The sequence below is a fragment of the Platichthys flesus genome, chromosome 4 (assembly GCF_949316205.1).
Source record: "Platichthys flesus chromosome 4, fPlaFle2.1, whole genome shotgun sequence".
Taxonomy (NCBI): domain Eukaryota; kingdom Metazoa; phylum Chordata; class Actinopteri; order Pleuronectiformes; family Pleuronectidae; genus Platichthys; species Platichthys flesus.
In genome coordinates this window covers 21,416,560-21,440,637 of record NC_084948.1, presented here as the reverse complement: position 1 = coordinate 21,440,637, position 24,078 = coordinate 21,416,560, and the positions used below count along the sequence as shown (strand labels likewise).

General features: G+C 43.3%; 1 protein-coding gene across 1 annotated transcript in view; it reads left to right on the top strand.

The window, feature by feature from the left end:
* pitpnm3 (PITPNM family member 3) overlaps positions 1–20,885 on the top strand; it is a 73,335-nt gene extending 52,450 nt beyond the window's left edge. Inside the window, exons 9-20 of the mRNA XM_062386659.1 lie at positions 2,038–2,195; positions 2,592–2,762; positions 8,313–8,510; positions 8,906–9,054; positions 11,256–11,372; positions 14,024–14,140; positions 14,226–14,374; positions 14,600–14,749; positions 14,950–15,133; positions 15,344–15,472; positions 15,645–16,042; positions 17,449–20,885. Coding sequence (XP_062242643.1) covers positions 2,038–2,195; positions 2,592–2,762; positions 8,313–8,510; positions 8,906–9,054; positions 11,256–11,372; positions 14,024–14,140; positions 14,226–14,374; positions 14,600–14,749; positions 14,950–15,133; positions 15,344–15,472; positions 15,645–15,968 — 1,846 coding nt within the window. The 3' untranslated portion in view covers positions 15,969–16,042; positions 17,449–20,885. The remainder of the gene's footprint in view (positions 1–2,037; positions 2,196–2,591; positions 2,763–8,312; positions 8,511–8,905; positions 9,055–11,255; positions 11,373–14,023; positions 14,141–14,225; positions 14,375–14,599; positions 14,750–14,949; positions 15,134–15,343; positions 15,473–15,644; positions 16,043–17,448) is intronic.
* The last annotated feature ends 3,193 nt before the right edge of the window (positions 20,886–24,078 follow it).

Here is a 24,078-nt window from a genome sequence, read left to right as displayed (position 1 = left end):
GCCTGTGCCAGCCTGTTTGTGCGGGAGACCCAGCGCTGCGGGTAAATTTGGCTGGGTCAGGGCGCCCGTAGAGTGGGGGGGGGGGGGGGGGGGGGTTTAGCTGCCATGTTGACTCAATTCAAGTAAACCAGTGTTCCCATTCCACAACACATGCTCCACTGGGCTTACACCATCACAGCCTGACAGTCGCCGAAGACACGATCCCGTCAATTCATGGTTTGTGCCACCCTTTGTGTTCTAGGCAGCGCACTTCTTACCCTTCACTTCCTGTTACACTCCTGATTAAGCCTGGACGAGCGGAGAGCTTCCTCTGCTCCTGGATTTGCTCTTTTCCCATCCACATACTGGTGGAAATTCCCAGTCATCAGGGTGGTTTGTTGAAACTCCTTTACCCTGTTGTTATTCCTCCTGACTGGTTCACTCCTTGTCAGATGATTTCACATGTCGCTTGCTCCACTTTGGCCCTGGCTAGAAATGACCTGAGATCATGTGACCCAAGAGATTGAACTGGTTGCAGAATTTTTAATGTGTTTTATGTCACACTTTCCTTTCTTTTATCTAATTCTGCCAAAATCTGTCAGGGATGTTTATTGTTCCTAATTTCGCAACAAAGCTGACTTTTACAGTTGAGCTAAAAATAACCCGAAACCCCTAAGTGGACGTCCTCTGTTCTATCTAAGGAGCAATGAAAAAGGAAGCATCTGTTCATAACTAATGTCCATGCGAAAATCTGTTAGACAAGATTAACCTCTAATGTGGAGTCATCAGCATCATCTCTTTACTGAGCCCATATTTAGAGTTTACATTTTTACATCATTGCTCATAAAGAAACCATCCAATAGAGAACGATTGGCAAATGCTATGTTTGTCATGATTACTCAAAATGGTTTTAACAGTTTGCAGTTAAACTTAATGTGGTGCAAACATTGTATTCAGCCCATCTCGGATGAAGAATCCCAGCATCTGAGGAAAGGTGTAATTGGACGCTTGACATCAGTCCACAGAAGTATAAAGCCTTTCTGTTAATCACACTCATCCCTGTGGTGTCTACAGTAGATATACACAGAAGCTGCTGCTGTCTTGGAGTTTTTGGAGTTGTGTAAATACTTAAACCACCGGGCGGGACCCATGAAAAGAGAGAAGACGGAAAACTAAGAGGGAAGCTAAAGACGATCAAAGCACTGATGATCGGACTTTTAAAGATTGGCTTGACTCTGTCAGCTAATCCGTGCTCCCAGTGCAGGACTTAATGGGGGAAGTCTTGGCTCACTGGAGAGCAGAGGCAGACAGACGAGGCTGAGCTCGGCAGTTCAAACAGCTGTAAGCGTGATGCAGCCGGCGATTCCATAATGAATGGCTCATAAAGAGCTGGTGCCGACCACGACCCAGAGTCTTCAAACACGCCGGCCGACAAGCGAAAGCAGTGCTGAGTGTGTCGAGACCCAGATATTTGCCTTCTCGATTTCAGCGCGCACATTTTTGACTTTTAGGATTTTATATTTAACCTGTCTCCTGTTCTGTCATGGACTCAAACTCTGAACAATGAATGGGGTTGAAACTATTATTTAAATCCCCAAATTAAACATATTGTATTACTTACCTGACACCATATTAAAGGGCTGTTGCTTTACAGCTTTAAAAGAATGAAAGATTGTTGCAGCATCTGGAATGTTGTATATAAAGACAAATCCTGCTTGCTTCCTATATATTACTTGCCAATTATAATTGGAATAATGATAAATAATATCTTTGATTTATGTAGTGTATCTCAAGATACTTAAGTCGCCTTCACAGAGATTAGGGATACAAATAATAAAATAGACGTAAAATAATAATAACCATTTTCATCAAAAGCCTTTGTGACTTGGTGGTATTGAGATGTTTTTCAATCTCTCAGGTCCTCCTGACAATGGCATCCGAAGAGTGAAGGACAAACTGTTTTCAGCTCGTCACCTGCTGAGAGACGGTCAGCACTGAAAGTAAAAATCAGGTTCTCTTGTTGATAAAATACCATGTTTTGTGTCCGTGTCTCTTCAGTTTGATGAAAGACGGCGTTGAGCTGCGTGGCAGCAGCAGCCCCAGCCTGGTGCTGAACCCGGGCCGGTTCGACTTCGAGGTGTCGGACTGCTTCCTGCTGGGCTGCCCGCTGGGCCTCGTGCTGGCCATGAGACGCACCGTGCTACCTAATGTCCAGGGTAAGAGGCACACACAACTCGTATCCATCTGATCTCCTGCGTATTGAAAGTTGTTGTTCTTTACGATCCAAGGTGAAATTATTCTTTTCAAGCTCTACTCTTCCAGTGTGGTTAAACTGTGCACACATCCATTCACAGCGCTGGACAGTGACCAATTGCCATATACTGAATAGATATATACAGATACATATTTAACCATGTACAGATGAAATTTGGAAGAGTTTGTGTAGTTTATACAAATATATATATATACGGTTATATACCATTACACTGTTGAATGGTACAGGACGTTCAGTCGGTGCAAAGGGAATAACTTTAAAAAAAGCTTTAATATTGCTCTTCTCTGACAAAGCTTCACCTCATATCTGGCTTGTCCATTTCTTCTCTGACCCTCAGTGAGTCAGCTCCATCCGGCCTGCTCTCAGATCTTCAACCTCTTCTACCCCTCGGACCCTTCAGCCTCCAGACTGGAGCCGCTGCTGCAGCCTCTCTTCCACAAGTTGCCACCATTTGCTGTGCCCCGCTACCAGCGCTACCCACTGGGGGACGGACGCTCCATGCTCATAGGTAAGATCGCCCATTGGAAAGCAAGAAAATCAATTCACCGGTTTGGGGAGATGTGAGAGCAGCTCCTGCTGAATATTGCATCGGTCAATCAATTTTCTAGTGTGATTGTAGTCCCATGTTAATAACCTTCTGGATTTTGCATTTCAAAGCTGGAGAGAAACCTTTTAGGAATTCTGTCTGTGAGACTAGATTACAGCAGCGGGGAGAAATTCGATGACTTAGTAATGTGAATTTCTATGTGTGTACATGTACATGGGCACGGATGCAGAACACATACAGAGCTGCAATCCAATCTCCTGCAGAGGCAGCGTCAAATCCTGCCCCCAAAGCCTGAAGTTGGAAGTAATTATACTTCATCTTCTTGTGGTTCAATACCTTTACCCTGCAAGAGCTCTCAGAGGATCAGGCACAGTATGTGAGAAATTAGTGTTCCAGACATGGAAAAGTCCTGCTGTAATCCCTCTGGAGAGCCTGTTGTGGAGACGCAGTCCTTAATGAGCCACTGATTTATCTGAAGCATGTTGCAGCCCACTTTTGGGACACGGAGACTCGCTCTAAACAGCAGGTATGACGCATCGCCTGGTTCCTCCTGTCTCTCTATCCACCTACCTTACTCAAAGAAAGTAGGACAGGGGCTTATGTCCTGTGTTAACCGCCTGTGAGCACAAACCCAGATATAAAGATAAGACTACAGGCTTTAAAAAAATATCCAAACCCTTTTACTCAACATGCAGACATTAGAAAAAAATGCGCAGGAAAACTGAAAATATGTTCATTAAACGTGCCGTGTTTAGAATCAGCTTTATTTGCCATGTATTAGTACACACACTCATTTGTAGTTGCGTCAAGTTTACTTATACAAATAGACATAAATACAGACTAGCAGAAGTTTTTTCACCAATCACTAGGAAAAAAACTAGGAGATGCTAATGATGATGATTTATATTAAGATAAAATGTGGGTTCATAGCAGAAGTGCTTCCTTTTATTGAATGAGGTAATGGACCCCGTTAAAATCCCTGCTACAGTTATATCACCCACTGTAATGATCATCCCTTATGGACAGTTTAAAAAAAAAAGAAAAAGTTAAAACAATTTCCAAACATTGTGAAAGTTAAAGTTCCTCTTTAAAAGACCCTGCCAGCAAATATAAGACTCTATCTCAATCTTGTGCTTGGGCTCTGTCGGATGGTATAAAATCAGTTGCATATTTCTCCATCTAACGATTGAGTCGACGGGAACATTAATCAGCGGTTTCACTGTGAAAGCCAATCCCTGTAAAAACTTCCCTTGAGCTCATTACGGTCATAAATTTGGGCTTTAAACAGGAAAAATGGTTGGACTTAAATCTTATTGCAGCTTTTAGAGAAAAGGAAAAACTCTTGATCACATTGTTTTCCATCTCACTGCTGATTCACCACTCGCTCTTTTGCACTATTTTCCAACTACTGTAATAATCTATGAAAGATGTTACCAGCAATGTAACTTACTCCATCTTTGTGACTCTTCGTCCGAGATAGAAAAATGGACGACATGTCTCTGCTTCCTCTCACTATCAAGAAATGAAGCCAAAAAATATCCCCTATGCGATCGCGGCCATCTTCTGCCAATGACATTATTTGGAGCAAGTGTCTGTCCAGTAGCCATCGGGGGGGAGCCACGGTATCGAGGTCCACGATGGACGAGTCATAAAGGAACAGAAACTATCTTTGGTTAACAGTTGTCATGTACTTTGCCTTTTTATTATGGTCTATACCCCATCCACTGCCATGGAGGAAACAGGGTTTATGACCAGGCTGCAGCCAGGTGGCGATCAAGACACTTCCAGAGAACTGTCATATCGTCCATCTTAAAATTCACTATGTGTCTGTGTTCAATGAATCATCTCAGTTTATGTGTTGGCTGTTTAAACAGGCAACACACATGTAAATCCTCCTGCTCGTATATGACCTGTGTCGAAAAAAAATATGTCTGACACATGACAGTAAATACTGCTTTTATTCTACTGGATACCAGTGCTGTGATTTATTAATTTGATCATGTTCAGTCACAAAGCAGGACGCTTGGCGCCTCGTGAAGCCAGTGGTGCAGATAAAGGTGATGGACTGTAGAGGCAGACACACGGCGGCGGCGGTGGTGGCGGCTTGCAGCTGTACTGGGTTTTAATTACAGGCCTGCGTCGCCGTTCCATTGATCGGACTTGGCTGCTGTCAAATGACGTTTTTTAAATTAAAAAACCATAGACAGGTGCTCTCAGGCAGAGGCGGACACACAAACACACACTCGCTCGCACAGGAGACACAGTGGCACACGTCGCCCATTTCCTGCTCAGTAATATGGTAATTAGTTGTTATGATGGCATGGAGAGCCGATCCAAGCAGACTCCTATGGGTAAGGCTTTCACATTGGAACCCATCGACCGTGCGGCTTTTATTATGATGAATGCTGCTAATATGGAGAGACTGAGCTCTCTTCCTATTGATTTGCTCCAGTGGGAAATATGAACCTCCAAGACGACAAGCTTACATGGAATTGCAATATGTTTTTGTATTGATCACGTAGCTGATGGTGATGTGGTGTGTTTAAAGGCACTTGCTGATAGGAAGTTGGTGAAGAGACCGCGGCGAGGACAGGAGGGGGAGGTCGCCGAGTTGAAAGCCTCTTTCTGTCTCTTTTTTTTAGCTACAAAGACGTTTCAAGGCCAGAGTGCAATCATCCTCCATCGCATTATGAATTATCGGCTTGTCCTTCCTTCTTACCACGGCCATCAGCTGTTTCGCTCGCCCCTGCCGCTTCATTACGTCGTAATCTCTCCGTGTCTACACTGGTCATTTAATGGGACTGAGTTTTTAATCTTTCTTTTCTCTCATTGTCAAACACACTTGTCGGCATCCTCCACTCGCCCTTTTACCATAACTGTATTCCGTCTTAGTGCCAGGCTGTGCAGATGTTTGATGCTCCTCTCTTTTTGATTCTTGCCCCCCCTAGCCCTGCCACACATATTTAGAATTTGTATGCAAAATTCATCAGTCTCTCTCTCTTTCTCTCTCTCTTTCTCTCTCTCCATTCCTGCTCGTTGGTTGTGCTGACACAAAGAGAGACAGGGTCGTGCTTACGTTCCAGAGACTGAAAAAGAAAAAGAGAATGAATCTTCTCTCAGAGGGGTTGGGCAGGGCTCTAATGAAAACAAGTGTAAGTGTGTTTTTCGTGTGTGTGTGTGTGTGTGTGTGTGTGTGTGTGTGTTCACTCTAAAGACCAGGTACGATTGCTGTAATCACTGCAGCATGTACAATGGCCCTGTGTTCTGTTGACGCACGTTTAGATTGGAGAGAATGTGCGGAGACTGGTGTCACGCATTCCGTTGTCATGATAACGGTACGAATCTGTAATCTGAACAATCTCTGACTCGCAAACCAGTCATTTCAGAAAGAAAACGGCCTGGTGAAAATCGTTCCTGTTATTTCGCCGGCACGAAACCCATCAAGATCAAACATTCGACCACAGCGGCTCATCGTAGAAGTTTAATTTCAACTCTTCACCTGAAGTCTGAAGCAGAGCCTTGAAAATACGGGTGTGATATTTTTAGCAAGTGATGCATAACAAAATCAAGGCCCGAGAAGTTGATTTCAAATAACTATTATTACTTTTAATGATACGCAACTGCAATTGCACAGAGATTAATCTGAAGTGCTTCACAGTGTCCTTGCACACGCACACGCTGATGACAGAGGGCCACTATGGAAGCTGACGGCCTGACGAGCAGGAGCAATTAAGTGAAAAGAATTAATAATATTGTGGTATAACATATTTTTGTAAATATCAGAAATTAGTAATGTTACCAATGTTATGTCTTTACATTGTTTGTTTCAGTAAAATGCTAAATTCTTCATAATAATGAAAAGAAGCTTTCTGTATTATAATTTAAAATACTGGTTACGTTATGTAGGTCAATTTAAATCAGCAGAATTATCCTTATTCTGTAATGTATGTTTTTTCACATTAAACATATTCCCTGCCCGTTCTTATTAAAAGACACGATCTGTCGGCACAACGCAGTATATGTCTGATTCCCTTATCTTGTCTGACTGAGGATTGTTCTTCACCGCGCTGGAGAGGATTTATTAACCACACCTGATTCTCCCTCACGCCTGAGAGGGCGGCCGTTAATCTGTATTCTGCACAGACGCCGATCCCTCGCAGTGAAAACACGCACCATGTGGCTGCATCTGACGGTTTATTTATAACCATTCCCGCCGTCAACAGAGGACGGGTTAACCTGCCAATAACCGGCTGCTTCATGGGCTCGGCTGACTGTTCTGGGTGATAGATGGGATACATGCACCTAAACTGATCCCCCGGTTAAATACACTGAAGGCATGCAAGCGCACACACCGTCCACAGGAGGAGGTGATGTCTTCGATTGTAATGTTTGTGTTTAATCTCAGTGGAAGTCACGTAAACAGAGAAACCTGTGCCTTACGATGCTGTTAGGAGGATCTGTTCTTTCTAGACCGATGCTCCCACAAATCACCGCTCTCCTACAGCATGCTGCTCCCTGCTCACCCTCCCAATTTATCCCCTATGTCCACTCCACCACTTACCAGGACGTTCCAGTGGATTGATGTGTCTTACAATAAAACTGGGGCAAGTATGAGTGTGACCTGATACATACATAAGTGGGGTCATCTGAGCTTTTGAGTCTCGGCTTGTTTGTGACTTACATTCAAATTAATAGATCACATCCAATCTTCAGGGGTGTGGGAAAACAGTTGTTTGGTTTACGGGGTCATGACCGTGGTTGCCATTTTACCCGTTGCACACAGTTCAGTGCAGGGGTCCCGGATGAGTCAGTGGGGAATCAGGTCATTTGTACTTTAATAGCAGATCCGCAGCAACATGCAAGGCCTAGCTAAGAGGATGATGAGGACTCTCCTGGGTTATAATTCAGGTAGATTAATAAGACGTGTGGGAATGTTGTCAAAGACTGAGTTGGGACTTTTAGCTGCGTTAGCCTCCTGTGCTCCTTCTGTCTCCAGCCTGTTGTCACCTTTAACATAATGTGATATTGAGGCTGGTGGACACTTGCCTCCCTGACAATTAAATTATTGATGAAATGTGTTTCTTCTCGGCTCAGGTAATAGCAAGTGGATCCAGGATGACCGGTGCAGCCGGGCCTCCGGGGAAAACTCTCATTTGCTTGTTATACAGTATCATCACCCAACAAATGGGAGAGAGTCGCTTGGAGACAGTCTTCTCTGCTGGGAGGGAACAAAACCTGATAAATACTTGGGAGCAGGGCGCCAGAGCGAGATGCTTTGCTAGACTCAAGCTAAAAGAAGGCTCCGTCAGTGCCTGTGTTTGGTTTCCCTCAATAAAACACAGAGCTGGTCGATACACAGCAGGAGGCGATCCTATTAGGCAAAATAACAGCATTGATTTAAAAATTGAGGCCAGTCAGTTGTTGTGTGATCAAAGCATTTCCCTCCCTTGTTTGTCCTTGTCTCTTCCCTCTCCCTCCAACCCCCCCCCCCCCCAACCCCCCCCTCCCCAGTGGAAAGCATCCAAGGCCACGCAAACATCTTTTTAGAAGGAGAACAGACCCAAGGAGGTCCAGCTCCACAGCAGCCAGCCGAGACGAGCACCGAGGGAGGAGGGAGAGAAGAGGGAGGTCGCAGAAACAGCGTGACCAGTGTGGAAAGCGAAACGTCAATTTGCTCCATGGGCCAGCTGGGAAACACCATCGCCAACAGTGAGTGCGATGAAAGAGACACTGGGAAGACGAGTTTGTCTCATTTAGTCAAGTACCTCCTGTAGATGAAGGTTTCAGCTCCTCAGTTGACTGTAAATGTCAGTGTTGGAAGGAGCAATTGCATCATTTACTGTAGTGAATGCACCAGTACCACTTGATTAAGAATACTAGGTATCCAAAGTTTTTATTGTGTATGATGAGTTAGGTTAAGTTAGTGTTCTGAGGCCCCAAAGCTCCAGAAAGATATTTTTCTTTTAATCATGTTTCCTGAAGATAACACAGGCCCAACGCCAACCTAATATGCAACATATCTTCAAGCAAACAGTTTTACCCTTTAATAAATGTGCTTTTCCAACACTTTCATTATTTCTCTCTACGTGTTCTGTGTATTTAAGTTTCCAGTAGCTGGTGGGGCTCTAAGAGGCTGGACTTTTCTCTGTACTGCCCTGATGTGCTAACCGCCTTCCCAACTGTGGCTCTGCCGCACCTTTTTCACGCCTCCTACTGGGAGTCCACTGACGTAGCAGCTTTTGTTCTCCGGCAGGTAGGCAGACTTTATTTTGTTTAGCCCACTGTTCAGACAGGGTTAGGGTTAGCTTTGAAATTTGCAAATTCAAAGCTTTTTCTCCTTCCCTAAAGGAATGTTTTAGTTCTTTTCTGCGAATGATCAGGATATTTTATTCTGAGCAAGCGAAGGCTGCTATAATCGTGTTACGGTCATTTGAGGATGATGTCTCGCAATAAGACTATAATAAGACAGGGGAAAATGTGGATTACACTTTCTGACACTTGCTGATTCACGCTCAAAATACTGAACTCCTAAAAAGAATGTGCACTTTACTCTGAAAGTAGCCGACACGAGATAACAAAGGACAATACATCCCTCGTGTTCTGTACAGGCCATACGTTTACACATGAATCCCAAACCCAGAACAAGTTAAGTTAACCCCTCAAAAAATATTTCCACACCATTGGTAAACATTATTGAATGTGGAATTCATACAATACTACCTGGAGTCAACTGGACCCAGGAGTCACTGATGTTGAGTCGAACTAAAAGGACGATGACTCAATTTTCCCTTGACCTTTTATTTTCCGCAGCCGTGTGTTGGAGTGAGAAAAACAGTAAACAAGAGGGAAATACATCTATGTGAAATATTAGTTCCGGGGAAGCTTTGTTTTCACTTCGTCGCCCCGCAGCCAATCCATCTTTGAATAAATATATCTCCTTAGTTTTTAACCTTCAAATTGATGGAAAAAAATAGAAATAACAAGCAAATAAATCTGCAATGCTGCAAAGAGCGAGGAAGCTGGCTGGTACCAAAGGTTGTGGTTCTCACACGGTGTATTAAGTGTTCCCAGACATAAACAAAGGTATGTTCATTACTGGATTTGAATTAATTGGCCTAAAATATAGTATCGTGTGTATAGAATGTGTTAATTGATCTACATTCAAAGTAACTAATTGAAAATTTCCGATTGAATGATGGAGATTTTAACTATCCAATGTATTGATTTTAAGATTGTAACTGTTTCCTCATTATCACAAGGGCTGTGGACTCATTGTTTCCCAGAATGCATCGTGACAAAACGTTTTCGACCAATGGTCACTATCTGAGCAATATGAACCATCATGCATTGCTCTCACGGTGGAGAGTGGAGGGGAGGGAGACATTGAAATTTCATGTGGGATTGTCCACCATCCGACTTTTTTGTTGTACGAAAGTATTTTTTTCTCTTTTGCGGATGAGCTCACAATATATACTTCGTTATACACAGGTCCCCTATATAGTGAAGTAGGGGTTCGTCAATGAGGACACAGCATTAGGCATTTAAATGTAGCTAAGTACAGTTAGCATGTTTTGTGTTCTAATCCCTTAATCTGACCATCTACCCACTGAGTTTCCTGGAAATGAGTCGCATCTGTAGCTGGGCTCATTGTGTGGCGTGCATTAGTACGTCCATTATAATGAAAAATATGTAAAAACAACAAGCACTTTGTTTCAAGTCCTATTAAAAGTAAATGGAAACACGAGCAGTGTTTGAACTCGATCATTAGAAAGCAAGCAGGGCTCCCAGAGAAGAAGAAGAAGAAAAAATAAATACCAATCTCTTCACCCGCGACCGTCTGAAGCAGCAGGTCCTCGATGAGAGGAAAACGTGAGTGGAATGAGGAGAGCATATAGTAAATAAGAAGTGGCATCAGGTACCACCAGGAAGCTAATAAACTTAGAAGATTAGTATTCTGGCTCAGTGGTTTTCAACTCGACTCTATATCTTAAATGGATGTCATGGAATTACAGAGCCACACAGAACTTATTTGTTAAAATCTAGTTTTTCTTTAAAGCCCAAATTCAGTGTATCTAAGAAAATGTCTTCCGCTGTTGCTATGTATCAAGGTCCAGGCCATTGAGTCAGGAATGTGTATATGAATGGCTGCTTTCATGTCGGGAGCAGTAATTATCTTCTGAGTATCCCAGCTCATTCCTTAGCACCTTACTCTGTGGCACTGTTGCTCATGTTACAAACATTTTCCATTAGATATAAACCAACTGCAGATGTAATTTTCAAAGCTTCTGGTGGGACGCCTTTTGAATTATTATTATTATATCTGTGCTTCACCAGGAAAGGGTTCAGGAGAGTTATTACTTATAGACCAACCTGTCCCCTGATAGAAAGATGTGATTTCAGAGGCTTGAATGTGCACATACCTGCTCTTATACGTGTGTGTGTGTTTATCGACAGCTCATGCGATGTGACTGTGTGAAGAACCAGGAAACCGACAATTTGGACTCTGCCCCGTTCTCCCCCTCCAGTCCACGAGAAAAATGGCTCCGAAGGAGGACACACGTCAAACTAAGGGTAATAATTTGTACAAGTTTGCTCTAGTGGCAAAAATGCAAACAGAAATGTAGAAGCTCATATTCTAAGTTTATGTGACCAAGTGTATGAATACTTTAACGAAACTCCAGATATTACACAACTTGCAATGTGGTCAACACTAACACACCCACACAGCAGGAAAAAAAAGTAACCACATCGCTTAAGGTTACAATGATTTTATAATGTGGTCGTCGTGAATGGTTTGAACTCCTGAAAATACTCCCACACTCTAACCTTGATGCTCTGTAGCACAGACACAATTACTTGCTGCCTCTGAGCCGTGCAGAGTAGAACAGTCAAGGTCACTTTGCTATTCACCGAACGCTCCTTTTATCTGCCATGTTCCAACGCCGAGGACTGCTTGCTTTTCATTACGCTATAAATAGAACTGAATAACCAGAGTGTCATGGAAACATTTCTATATTTGAGTCCACAAAGGTTTTAGTTTTTTCACCGTCATCTTGTCCGTGCTCTCACCTAAGGGATATGAGTGCCTAAAGAAAAGCAGCCTTGACAAGTTGCCCCCGCCCTCAAAGCAATTCATTGTGCGGAGATGGAGAGCTGCTCGGTGCTGATTCAATCTGGACACGGCCGGCTCATCTGCTGCAGAGTGATACTATTCCGAGAGGCTTGGCATCTATTTCTGATCTTCCTCTGCCTGGCAAGAGGTCTCTGTCACAGCTGGAGAGGGTCTGTTGTTTTTTAGTACTTGCTGCTCCCTGGCAGGCAGGGGTCTGATTCTCCAAATCATCTCCACCACCGTTTTGTCTGCCGATACTGAGGCTTTTCCTGTTTTCACAGAGGAACACGCAGTGCACCGCGAACAGACACTGCAGGAACAGTGTCAGGCGTCCTCGTATCAAATAGGGTTGTGAGGATTTATGCAGATATTGTGACGTGCAGGTGAGACCTCAGGCTGGCAAACTATTAAATGTTGACAGAGCTAATTCAGGATAACAGCTGTTAGGTGTCACATCCTTTAAATCCGTGATCATCCCCATGTGTGGCGAAATATTAAAATACAACCAGGACGGGGCTAATTGAATTAGCTATATTTATCATGTGCAGATGTGCAGTGAACAGCAGAGCATTTTAAAGTTAACACAGAGGGTCAGTGGTCTCCTGATATTCAATCAAGCTGCACCAAAGTACTCATAGATACCAGTCCAATGAACAGCCCTGATTAAGACCCTCGTATTATTCATCCATAATGATATTTAATGTGTTCTCTCTCGGCCTGTCCTCCCACTAAGTTTTGTGAAAATACTGAGACAATTAAAAGGAGGAAAGAGAAGGGAATTACACTGAAGATGACAAGATGATGATCCATTGAATCGTTGTTTTACAGAACTGTAGAATGAGTTTGTAATTGTAAAAGACTGATTGTGAAGACAATTTTCTACAATCTCCTCTGGTGGTCAAAAACAATCAATCAAACCAATGGAAAAGGGTGAAAACATACAGTAACTTACATGGCCGAGGAAATTAGTAAATATTGGTGTTGCCTTTTTTTTTAACCAATAAACTTGTATTTTACGGTATGTTTATATAAGCTGAAACTCCTATACTTCATTTAAACAAATTTTTACACATATTTTACTCGTAAAAGCTGGAGAGGCTGTGGCTCGTGGAGTGGATTGTCCTCTGATCAGAAGGTCAGTGGTTCGATCCCCAGCTGTGTGTGTCTGTGTGTCAGAAAAGGTCAAATGTGGCCAGTCGTGTAAATCACTTTGAGTTGTCGTTTAGACCAGAAAAGTGCTATATATAAGCAGAGGAGTTATAAGTTCAATTTCTGACATGGTGGTCCAGTTGGAAAATGATGCATTAGGGTGCACTTAGTATACTATTAAAACCCAACATCTCTGCATGGAGAGATTTAGGGATTAGTGTTTCTCTGCCGGCTCACTTAGAGGTGTTCACTGAATGGTGAAATGTGGAGAAAAGATCATGACAAGGAGGCTTAACACTCTTTTCTCTGAGGTCCCACAGTACATATACTTCAGAGGCTTTGACACATCTAGGCAGAGACAACTCCAGCTCTCTCCTCTCATGCTGTGGAGAGCTGCACATCTCAAACACTTGGAGCGACGTGGTCACACAAGGGCAAACTCCAGAGGGGATTTTAGATGTGTTTATTTTAGAGCCTCTCGGTAGCTGAGGCAGACACCAAAGCCATTTCCTCCTCACGTCTGCAATGTGTGTGTCGTACTGAATATAAAGATAAACAATGCATCTCCACTTCCTTACAATATCCAGAAATTTAGCTAAAATACTCCCGGGTGCAGATGCCTTGGTATCGAAGTCCCATCGATACATGTACTCGGCCAATCGGGAGTCAGTCTCAGCTGTCAATCATGATGTTTTACCCTGTTTTTAAAGCATCAAACAATTAATTCAACCCAAACTTATGAGCGACATGAAGACTTGAACATACAACATCATCAGTGTGATGAGAAATATCTAAAAATGGCAGAAACCATATCTAAAAAACATTTATTTTGATGTTGACTTTTTCTTTGGTTCACGTCCCTTCCACTAACATGGAGGACGCCGGGTTAGCATATGGTTGAACCACTGGTATGATTGTCCTGATTGAAGCGCTTAATGCTCCGTCTGCTTTTCTACCATAGAACGTCACAGCCAACCACAGGGTGAACGACATCATCGCGACCGAGGACGGACATCAAACCCTGGTGGGGCGCTTCATGTACGGCCCCTTGGACATGGTCACTCTGACGGGGGAGAAGGTGACCTTGTGATTTTTTTTTGTTGTATTACCGCTGATGTGCATTGTTGTGTATCAAAGACTGACCATGCCCTCGGCCCTGCCAGGTGGACGTCCTGCTGATGACCCAGCCTCAGTCCGGCCGCTGGGTGCACTTTGACACCGAGGTGGCCAACAGCAGCGGCAGAGTCACATACACAATACCCAAGAGCAAGAAGCTCGGCCAGGGAGTCTATCCCATTAAAATGGTGGTCAAGTAAGCATCTGTGTGGCGTTTGGAGTGTGCTGCATGATCTAATCAGACATAGCAATACATCGGAAAATGAGAGTGTTATTGAATCAGGGCCCATGTCTGTGCTCTTTGGCAGTGTGTGGAGTATAAAGGTCGATCGTGAAGGGAGTAACAGCCGTGTGTAGCAAATGCACTTTCACGTTTCATGTGTGGTCTCACTTTCTTCTTTTTTTCCCGGCGTATCCTCAGGGGCGATCAAACGAGTGCAGAGGCCTACCTCACGGTGTTGCCACGGGGCATGGAGTGTGTGGTCTTCAGCATCGACGGCTCTTTCGCCGCCAGCGTGTCAATCATGGGCAGTGACCCCAAGGTCCGCCCCGGAGCTGTGGATGTTGTCAGGTAACCGGCAGCAGCCTCTGAATGCGTGCCAGTGTGTGTTTGTGTGTGGAAATCAAATCAAGAAAAAGGTTTAGAATATGGAAATTCTGAATCTGTGTGCTTGTGTGCAGACAAAGCCTTTTCAGCATGTCCGTGTTAATACCACTGATCAGAGTTAATACCCTCTGAAGGCTGTTTGATGCTGTGTGTTTTGCATGCAGGCACTGGCAGGACCTGGGCTATCTGATCATCTACATCACAGGCCGCCCTGATATGCAGAAGCAGCGCGTGGTTTCGTGGCTCTCGCAGCACAACTTCCCCCACGGGATGATCTTCTTCTCTGAGGGCCTGGTTCACGATCCCCTGCGGCAGAAGACCATCTTCCTCAGGAACCTCATACAGGAGGTGCCCCTCGCACACAACCTGACACCATGACATTACCTGTCCAGTTAATCTTTCTAATAAAGCATGTGATACATTTTGTTCTCTGCCCTGCAGCGATCTCTCCATTCCCTTTACTCCCTGTCATTAACAAGTTCGGAGTGTTGTAGCCTTGGGTTGTGCTGCATTGAAATTCCACACACATCTCTGACTGATCATGTCCTCTCTCACCAGTGTCATATTAAGATCAACTCCGCTTATGGCTCCATGAAGGACATCTCCGTTTACAACATGCTCGGGCTAAGCCCCTCACAGATTTATATTGTTGGCAGACCTTCGAAGAAATACCAGAATCAATGCCAGGTAGCTGAATTCCTGTTTGTTCCTCTTATCCTTTTCTTAAGTAGCTTTTCATGGTGTCTCTAACTGCGTATTTAAGCTGAAAGGATTTGATTGTCTTCTTTATTTTTCTCTTTCACTTTAACCTTCTAACTTCAATCTTTCTGATTTTCTAACCCTTTTCTTCTGTGTGTAGTTTTTGAGTGAGGGCTACGCAGCGCACCTCTCAACCCTTCAATTTGGACACAGAGCTCGACCCAAGAAGTCCTCCTCGGTCCGCATGGTCCTGAGGAAAGGCTCCTTTGGTCTCCCGGCGAAGCCCGACTTCCTTTGTAAGCGGACCCACCTGCGCAGGACCATGTCCGTGCAGCAGCCCGACCCGCCTTGCACGCCCACGCCCAAGCCCGAGCGAGCCCAGAGCCAGCCGGAATCTGATAAGGACCACGGGGTTGGGGGAGGTGGAGGAGGACAAGGTCCATGGGGACGCCCCTCCATGCATCGCGGAGACACGACTCCCTGACATGAAGAAAGAGATTGAGGGATTGCAGGAGGACAGAGGAAGAGAACGATGAGGTGTCAGTGTCCAGGGCCAAGGTGAGATATTATTGTTCAAGTTTGAATTTGAAAGTACAATTCCAGGTGGTATGTTAATCTTCACACAGGGCAGGGAACATGAGCTGATGAGAAATAAGCATTAGAATTAAGGTGAACTGATAAAACTGATGAAAAATCTAGCTAAAATGTTTTTTGTTAACAACCCTGTTTGCAGACATAGTGTGAAATCACTGTAGTTCTGTACATACACAGTCTTCCTGTGCACTAACGGGCTATTACTGACTTTCCAGGTGCCCTCACATTCTCTCAGTACATAATACTGTTAAAGTGTTTTGTGTTTGCTGTTTAAGAACCTCTCTGATCACGATGGTCTGCATCATATACAAGCTTTTAGCTGTTCCTGTAAGCAAATCACTTTGGAGGCACTCCAATATTACACTTCCATCAAGACCCGGAACCTTTAAGAAACACATTAGTAGAAACATTTTCAGTTTTTGATGAAAAGAGCCTAAAATCTTCTGGCTTTTAGTCCCTGGGAAGGTTTAAGCTCCATAAACATCAGATCCTACATTTCAAATAATGCAGCTCTTTTTTTATTCCCCCGTGGAGAGCAATGACGTGCATAATTCATACGAATGTTATTAAAACCCAACAAATTAGTCTCCTGATTTTGTAGCTGTATAATGTTGTTCAAGTCAAACAGCCCAGACTTTCTCAGACGGCCTCTGATCGGCGCAGTGGAAACTGTCAGATTCTGTGTCTCTGGATCGTTGCCACACCTGAGACGTCATGTTTTCTTGTTTCCCCAATTCAGAATCACAATCGCTGTCAAATTCACGACAGCGAACATTAACACAACATTAGTAAATTAATATTACAACCTTACGCTTCACGGCATCGTCTATTAAACCTTTTAAGAGCCCGGGGCCTCGGCAGAGCAGCGACACAAACACAGATTGATTTTGCTCGCTATTGTTAAGTTCCGGCAAAGTCAATAAACGTCCATCTTGATTAAATTATGTTCTTCGGTGCACCTGATATATTACAGCCTTTACGCTCTAAGTCACAGAGGTATGATTATTTAATATCGATAAACTTTAACTCCAAAAGCACAAGCGAGAGCAGGAGAAAAGAACTGAAAGAGGGAAAGTAAACAATTAGAGATTTGCCGGGACGCAGTATTCCTGCAGCAACCTGAGCAAGAGTGACAGGACTGAACATCAATCTGCTGATGAGTGCTGCACCTGCACTGAGGCTTTCCATCCATTCATCTCGAGATGTGGAAATATATATTGACTGTGCAACTATTGAACATTGATAGTTCACCAAAAAAGGAAAATTCTCTCATTATCCACTTTACCACATATGCTGATACACAGCAGACAAACACTGAATAATGTGTCAATGTGAAAGACTTCTCCTTACCACGCTCTCTCATTAAACAGCGTCACCTCCACCTACTGTGCTTTGTACACTGGATCCACGGCTGGTGTCCCTCCCAGCTCAGCTTGACCTCCTGCTTGGCCCTCTACACTCTCCCATCTGCCCGGCCTGTTTGTCCTGACCTGCTCGTGGATCATGTTGTTTTAGTCCTGGTGCCTGACATTTGTAAGAAGAAGCCAGGGAAAGGGACGACTCTCGCTAATGTCTGCGTCTGAACCGTGAAATCAGAGGGACGTATTCGAGACGTGTAGGATGAGACATGTGGCACCTGTGGAGGCTGTGAATGCTGGGAGACTTTGTCCCAGTCCAGGTAGCTCACAAGACGCTGCCCCTCGCTCCCAGTCAGACTGCTGGGCCGACAGGTGGTCGCGTTGACTGACTCCTGCACTGATGTAAATAATCATCACACACCATCCCTCTGTGGGGCCTCTGGACACAGGGACACTGTGACACTGTGGAGGTTCAACTTGGACATGAACTCTGCGGTCTGGATCCACTGACCCACTATTAGATGTTTCCTTATACTCCAGCCTTTCCTCCTTCCGTCCCTCCATCCTTCACCCCTTACTTCCTTCCTTCCTTCCCTCCCCTCAACCAGTCAGGCAGAAGATGCCTCTCGACAGCCTCCTCAGACCGGGTCCACAGCCGCTGCAGCGCCCCGGTGTGCTCCCCTCGGGCCCCTGAGGTCACGTTTGCACTATCAAAGTACACCTCGGTTGAACCGCGGCACTAGCTTCGGAAACAAAGAGTTGTATTTCTATTTTGTGGGTTGTTGTTTTTGCTGTTTCCTGCAGATTGTGCGCTGTTGCTGTCCGTCGGTTACTGTGACTCCTGGAGGGATTTAACTGAAGTGAAAGTGTTGATTTGACCAAAAATGTTTACAGATGGATAGACACAGCTGTAAGAAGTGATCTGCAGTGTATCTGCCTCTAAATACAAAGACAGTGTAATTATCAATATTGTTAGTTTAGTTGCTCGGTAGCTGCGGTAGCTTGCAGGATATTGTAGAATAGACCCTACGCCAGTTGAAGCTGCATCTATTTATTACAGCCGCCCTGGAACTAATAGGTTTGTGATGAGATCTGATGCTGTCCTGTGCACTTCAGGTTGAACTGAAACTTAACGTGGCCGTGTTTAAAACCCTGTGCAAGTCAAACATATTTTTCTATGAGGAAATATTGTAAATAGGAATATTTTCAATGTGTGTTTTTGAATGTTTTAGTTGTTTAATTCGTGGAATGTTTGATTTCTTTGCCTTAAATCGTATTCAATGTTGTGTAGAGATGCAAAAGTACCTGAATTTGTTCAACCAAAGTATTGAGTTTTACTGTTACATCATGACAAAGTGCATTTGATCCTGCTGATATTTTTGCTTTGACATAGATAGTGTTAATGTGTGTGAGGGAGTGTGTGTCGGTATTTGTTGTGGAGTTCTTTAACTGTGAATATAGAGACCGTAATGACAAGTAAAGGCTTCTGCTGAAGGAAACTGTGGATCTCTGTTCTCACTCTGGCGTTTCAGAGCTGAAAGCAAATTTGTATAGGTTTGGATTGAAGCGCTGTGTCGGAGGATTTCCTGGTGAAAGTTCTTTTTATACCAGCTCTGTGGGAAAAGGGCTTCTCGGTTCTTTAGGGGTCTCGTTCCTACGGAGAACCTGCGCTACGTAGTGGAACGTGTGAGCCGGGCGGGAGCTGCCTTTGACTCGATTTCATTTACCTCCTGAACATAATACAGGAGGTGGTCCAGTAATTAGCTGTTCAGGCACGTCGGACTCCCTGTGGTGCCGCCCCTGTTATTGTGGTGCACTATTAGCATTACATTAGCATTGGTAATTGTAGGATATTGTTGAAACAATGACATACTTAACTCGATACTAAACATGATTTTGTTTTAGCGTTCAAAACTGTAATTGCAGAAACGTTGCTATCCGAGCAACAATAAGATCATACACACACAAAGTGACTGTCAGTCCCTATATAACACAGAGTGATATTTCTCTGCCATGACGATACACTGGGGCAGTGAAATATTTAAACTGGGCAGCATTTCATTAAACTAATCTTAGTAAATGGCAAATAAGGATTTAATGGTTAAATGGTGATTGTTCTGTGCATGTTAATTATTTGATATTGTTAAGTAATCAGCCGTCATGTCAGTGGTGCTTTTTACTAAAATGAGTAGTTATCTGTACTTAGTGGTGAAAATCTACTCTTGGACATATGTGACCACAGTTCTTCAATTGATTATAAATAAGTGCATTATAACTTTTATTTTAGTAAAAATACTGTAAATGTGTGTAAACGAGGCAAAGCACTGTTAAAGATAATAATAATAATATTAATAAATACTACAGTACCTCTTGTTGTTATCTCAGACCTTCAACTCATGAATTCATAGAAACTGATTTAAAAAGGGGACAAATGAAAGAGGAAAGCTCAATTGAGTGTCTTTATAAGTCTCCGGAACAGCTTCAGTGCATTTTGGCATCCATTCTTCAACTCTCTGAAACTCTACTGAACAGTTAGAACATCCAAAAGATATTCTCTCATTTGATTGTTGAGCACTGACGGATCATCAATATTGAAATGTTACACCACATTATGAAGCTGAACACTCAGAACAGCTTAATTCATTTGCAGGGACTCTGTCCTCAGAGGGAAAAAGTGCATCTGAACCATGCCAGCCAAAAATGAGTACATCAGGCCAGTTGAGAAGCTTCTCCCGCCGGTCCACCAACAATGAATTCTCTGTCAAAGTCACTCAGATCTTTTCTTTATGCCATCTTCACACAAAATCATAATAAACTCTGCGCCGCTCAGCATTTTTACACATGCGGCAGAGCCCGACTGGATATTATCGGCTGGATGGCAACATGCACTTATTTATTCAGGTCTTTCCTCTAATTTGTCACCCGCCTGTCAGCCTCTAGTTTCATTTTATTCTTAGATAATAAAGTCAAATAACGCTTAATAATACAACAACAGGAGAATTTACTACTTAATATAAATTGATTGTATTTCTGAAAAATATTTCTTACACAATTATTGTCTTCAAAAAGATACCGTATAATTAACCTCTCATCAAGTACAAATGAATGTTGTCAAATGATTAGGATCCACCAAATCATGACTTAACTATTGGGTTTTGTCCGAATTTGCCATTTATTAACAACTCTTATCACATTAAAAGCTTCTGCAAGTGACAGCTTCTTTGAAAATGGTCAAATACATTTTCTTTTGCGGTCTTATTCACTGATCTTATGAGTACAGGTATACGACATTGTCCTATCGACTAACTAGGAAAAACTGCTGGTTTCACTGCTGCAAAGTTTATTGTTTTTGCACATATCTCCTGTGATGATGACCATGTTATTGTGATGTTGCACTCGGTTCACCTTTCACTGTTGCATAAATAAAGATATTACAGCGTTGAATAATGTAGTTTGGTTCCAGGAGTGTTTTATTATTCCTTCCACATGCTCCTCGTGCTCCGGAGTTGGCGACCGGATCACCGGCGAGCGGCTTTTTGACTTCGTCGGGAGTCGCATTGTCAGCCGGCATCAGACTCGACCTCGGAAAATTCTCTCATTAGAGATTGAAAGGCTGTAAAGTCAAACTCCCTTTTTTCACTATTGACGTACAACTGTCTGACCTTTGAATCTGCAAGTTTGATTCAGCCCTGATAGACGGGGAGTCTGAGTGTGTCACAGGAACAGCTGTAGGTCTTATTATCGCTCACAGTCATCAAACAGCTCATACTGAACCAGTAAATGAGGACAAGGATCCACTGATGAATGGAAATCAAGCTATTCAGCCATTCACAGATCAGTGCTAATAGAAGCAGCCATTGATAACAGGTATGCATTAATGCAACTGCTTTAACGTTGAGTTACTGACGGATCGTTCTTGACATTGCTGAGATCTGCACTGGCATGCAGACTAGGGATGACTGGGATTGAACCACCAACCTTCTGTTAATTGTTAGTAGTGTCATCAGTTATTGCATTATATCCTAAACTAGAACAAGGACTCTTAGAACTTTAACTAAACAAATTTAAAATGTCAAATTGATGAATTGTCTTCTCCACCGTGAAGGTGAAAAGGACAAACCATAATTTGTAACATATAATGTGTGATGCTTTGACTATAGAGAGACTGCTGGTTTGTACATCAAGCTTCATGATTCATATGAGTTATTAAGCTAACACGGACAGATCTGAAATTAATGTGAAATTACTTTTCGCCCTGTTTTTAATGCTCATTTGCGCATAAGAAATCTGTTTAAAATCCACTCTCTTTCTTTTCTCATCCCGTAATTTGTTTTTCAGCTTTTCAACTGATCAATATCGTGAATTAGAGTAATTTGCCCTTGAGAATATTTTGTTAGAGTGTGCACACACAATTAACATAAGTCCACAAGTCAAAAACTTGCAAAACAACTCTTAATAGCTGTGTATTTGAAGCGTTTTTATTGCTTTTTATTCATCCCCAAAATTTGAGATGTTGATAATAGCAAACAATTCTCATGCAGGGTTTGTGAGAGTGGCCATGGTTTGGAAAAGAGAAAACACAGAGACCCTGACCCTAACCCCATCCTTACATCCCTGAGTTGATGCATTTAATGCTCAGCAATTCAAAACAACTCAGTTACTTGCCGGCAACAGCAAACTCACAAAAACCTCCAGCTCTTGTCAGCAGCAGCATCACTGACTCGGCATTGTTGTGATTTCAAAAGAGAAGACTGGGCTTTGCTTCGTCCAGTGATCCGGCTCAGGATTTCTGGATGCCAGGGAAGTGTTTAGGAATTTAAACAAATCTGAATAGATCAACAGTTCAGAGCTGCAGAGACGGAAACAGATTGTTTTTATCAAGTGACTGCAGCTTTAGACCAAGATGATTACCAAAAGGATTTATTGCAGCAACCGATAAAAACAAATTGCTAAATCATTCTGGAGGGTGCAACATTGGGTGGAGGTTGTGCTACTTTAATGCACACTGCAACACAACCTGAAATTTGGAATTGTTCAAAATTTGAAAACCCACCTGTGATACTCTCAGGGGAAAAACACAATTTGCAGATTGGATTTGAGAAAGCAATTATTTTAAATGCCACCGGGAAGTGAGGGTCATACGCTGGAGCCGCATATCACAGCTCACAGTGGAATCAGATGTGACAGCCTGCGTCCCTCCACGGCAGAGCTCAAATATTTCACTGTCATCATTAACCAGATACATCAATATCTAACTGAACTTAGTAGTCAGACTGATGTGGGGGAAATGATTTGGAGCCTTTGAGTACTCTGCTCGTTCTGTTAAACCCTCGTGTAACTCTAAAGACACAAGCTCAATAGGTATCACCCCTTGATTTGTTTCTGCTGGGTACAGACACAAGATGTCTCAGTTGTAAATGAGGATTCTTCTGAAGGTTGAATGGTTTTATTCCGCTTGTTTTTCCGTCCATCAGGATCAATCGAGATGTCCCCCCCCCCCCTGTCAACCTTTTCCAGATTTTGTTGTGGACCCTGAAGTGTTCCTACAAAGGAAACTCAATTCTGGCCGCTTGTATTTGCCATCTTGTTCTGTCATTCAATGCCCAGGGGTCAAGCCCCTAGGTGGGGGTTCAAATGTAGACTGACAGGTAAATTAAAAGCCACTCAAAACTATCAGAGCTTTATCTTCCTGAGTCATCTGATGGTTTGCCAGACCTTTCTCAACGCCAAACAAAAATCTTTCTTAATAGCCCTCCCCCCACACACACACACACTCCAGTCCACAGGTCAAGAACTCTGCCTGGTCTCCCAGCAACAGGTTAGGCAGCTACCTCAACCGTCTGATCTCATTGACCAAATAGTGATTTGACGGCTCTGCTCTCCTCTCATGTGTGGCAAGACGTATTGTCGGCTGCATATCTGACAATACGACCAAGGATTTAATCATCTATCTTAGACCTTTCTCTGATAAAGTCCCCCAGGTAGTTCCTGTTCCAGGACCCCACCCAGAGACTATAGGAAGGCTGGATTCTGCAGCTTGGTGTCTAAGCATAAACAGTGATCGGAGCTTTCCTCCTAGAAACCTGCAGCCACATGCAAGTCTAAATCCAACTCAGATCCGGCTCAACCAGAGAGATCTGGGACTAGATCCTAGATTCTTAGGACTAGTGTAGAAAGCAGGGATCGGTGGTACCACAGGGAAGCAGCCCTGTAATGTCTGTGGGCTGTGCCTGACGCAGATCCATGGATGGTTAACACAGACATCATTTATTTATGCTATCTAGCTCGAGTGGTGTCAACTCAGTAACTCATTAAAAGATCTGTTTTACCTTCAGCAGCGTGAAACACACAATGGAAGTGAATAATTGTAGGAGAGCTAAATGAATAAAGAGTATGCACAGTCTACTTAGAGGTCTGCCTCATTTAAATACGCATCCTCTGTGGAATTACTTGTCACAGAAGATGCAGCCCTTTCATCCCCTCTCAAGAGAGTCAATCTGTAACATTTTTAAGAATGAAAGCCTTTTTTTTTCATGAAGCAGTTTTAAAAGGAAATACTGTAACCCAAATATAGCTCAGCTCACATAAGAAAATAAACTTTCAATCAACATCTGCTTCTCATGGATATCTGACTTTTAATCA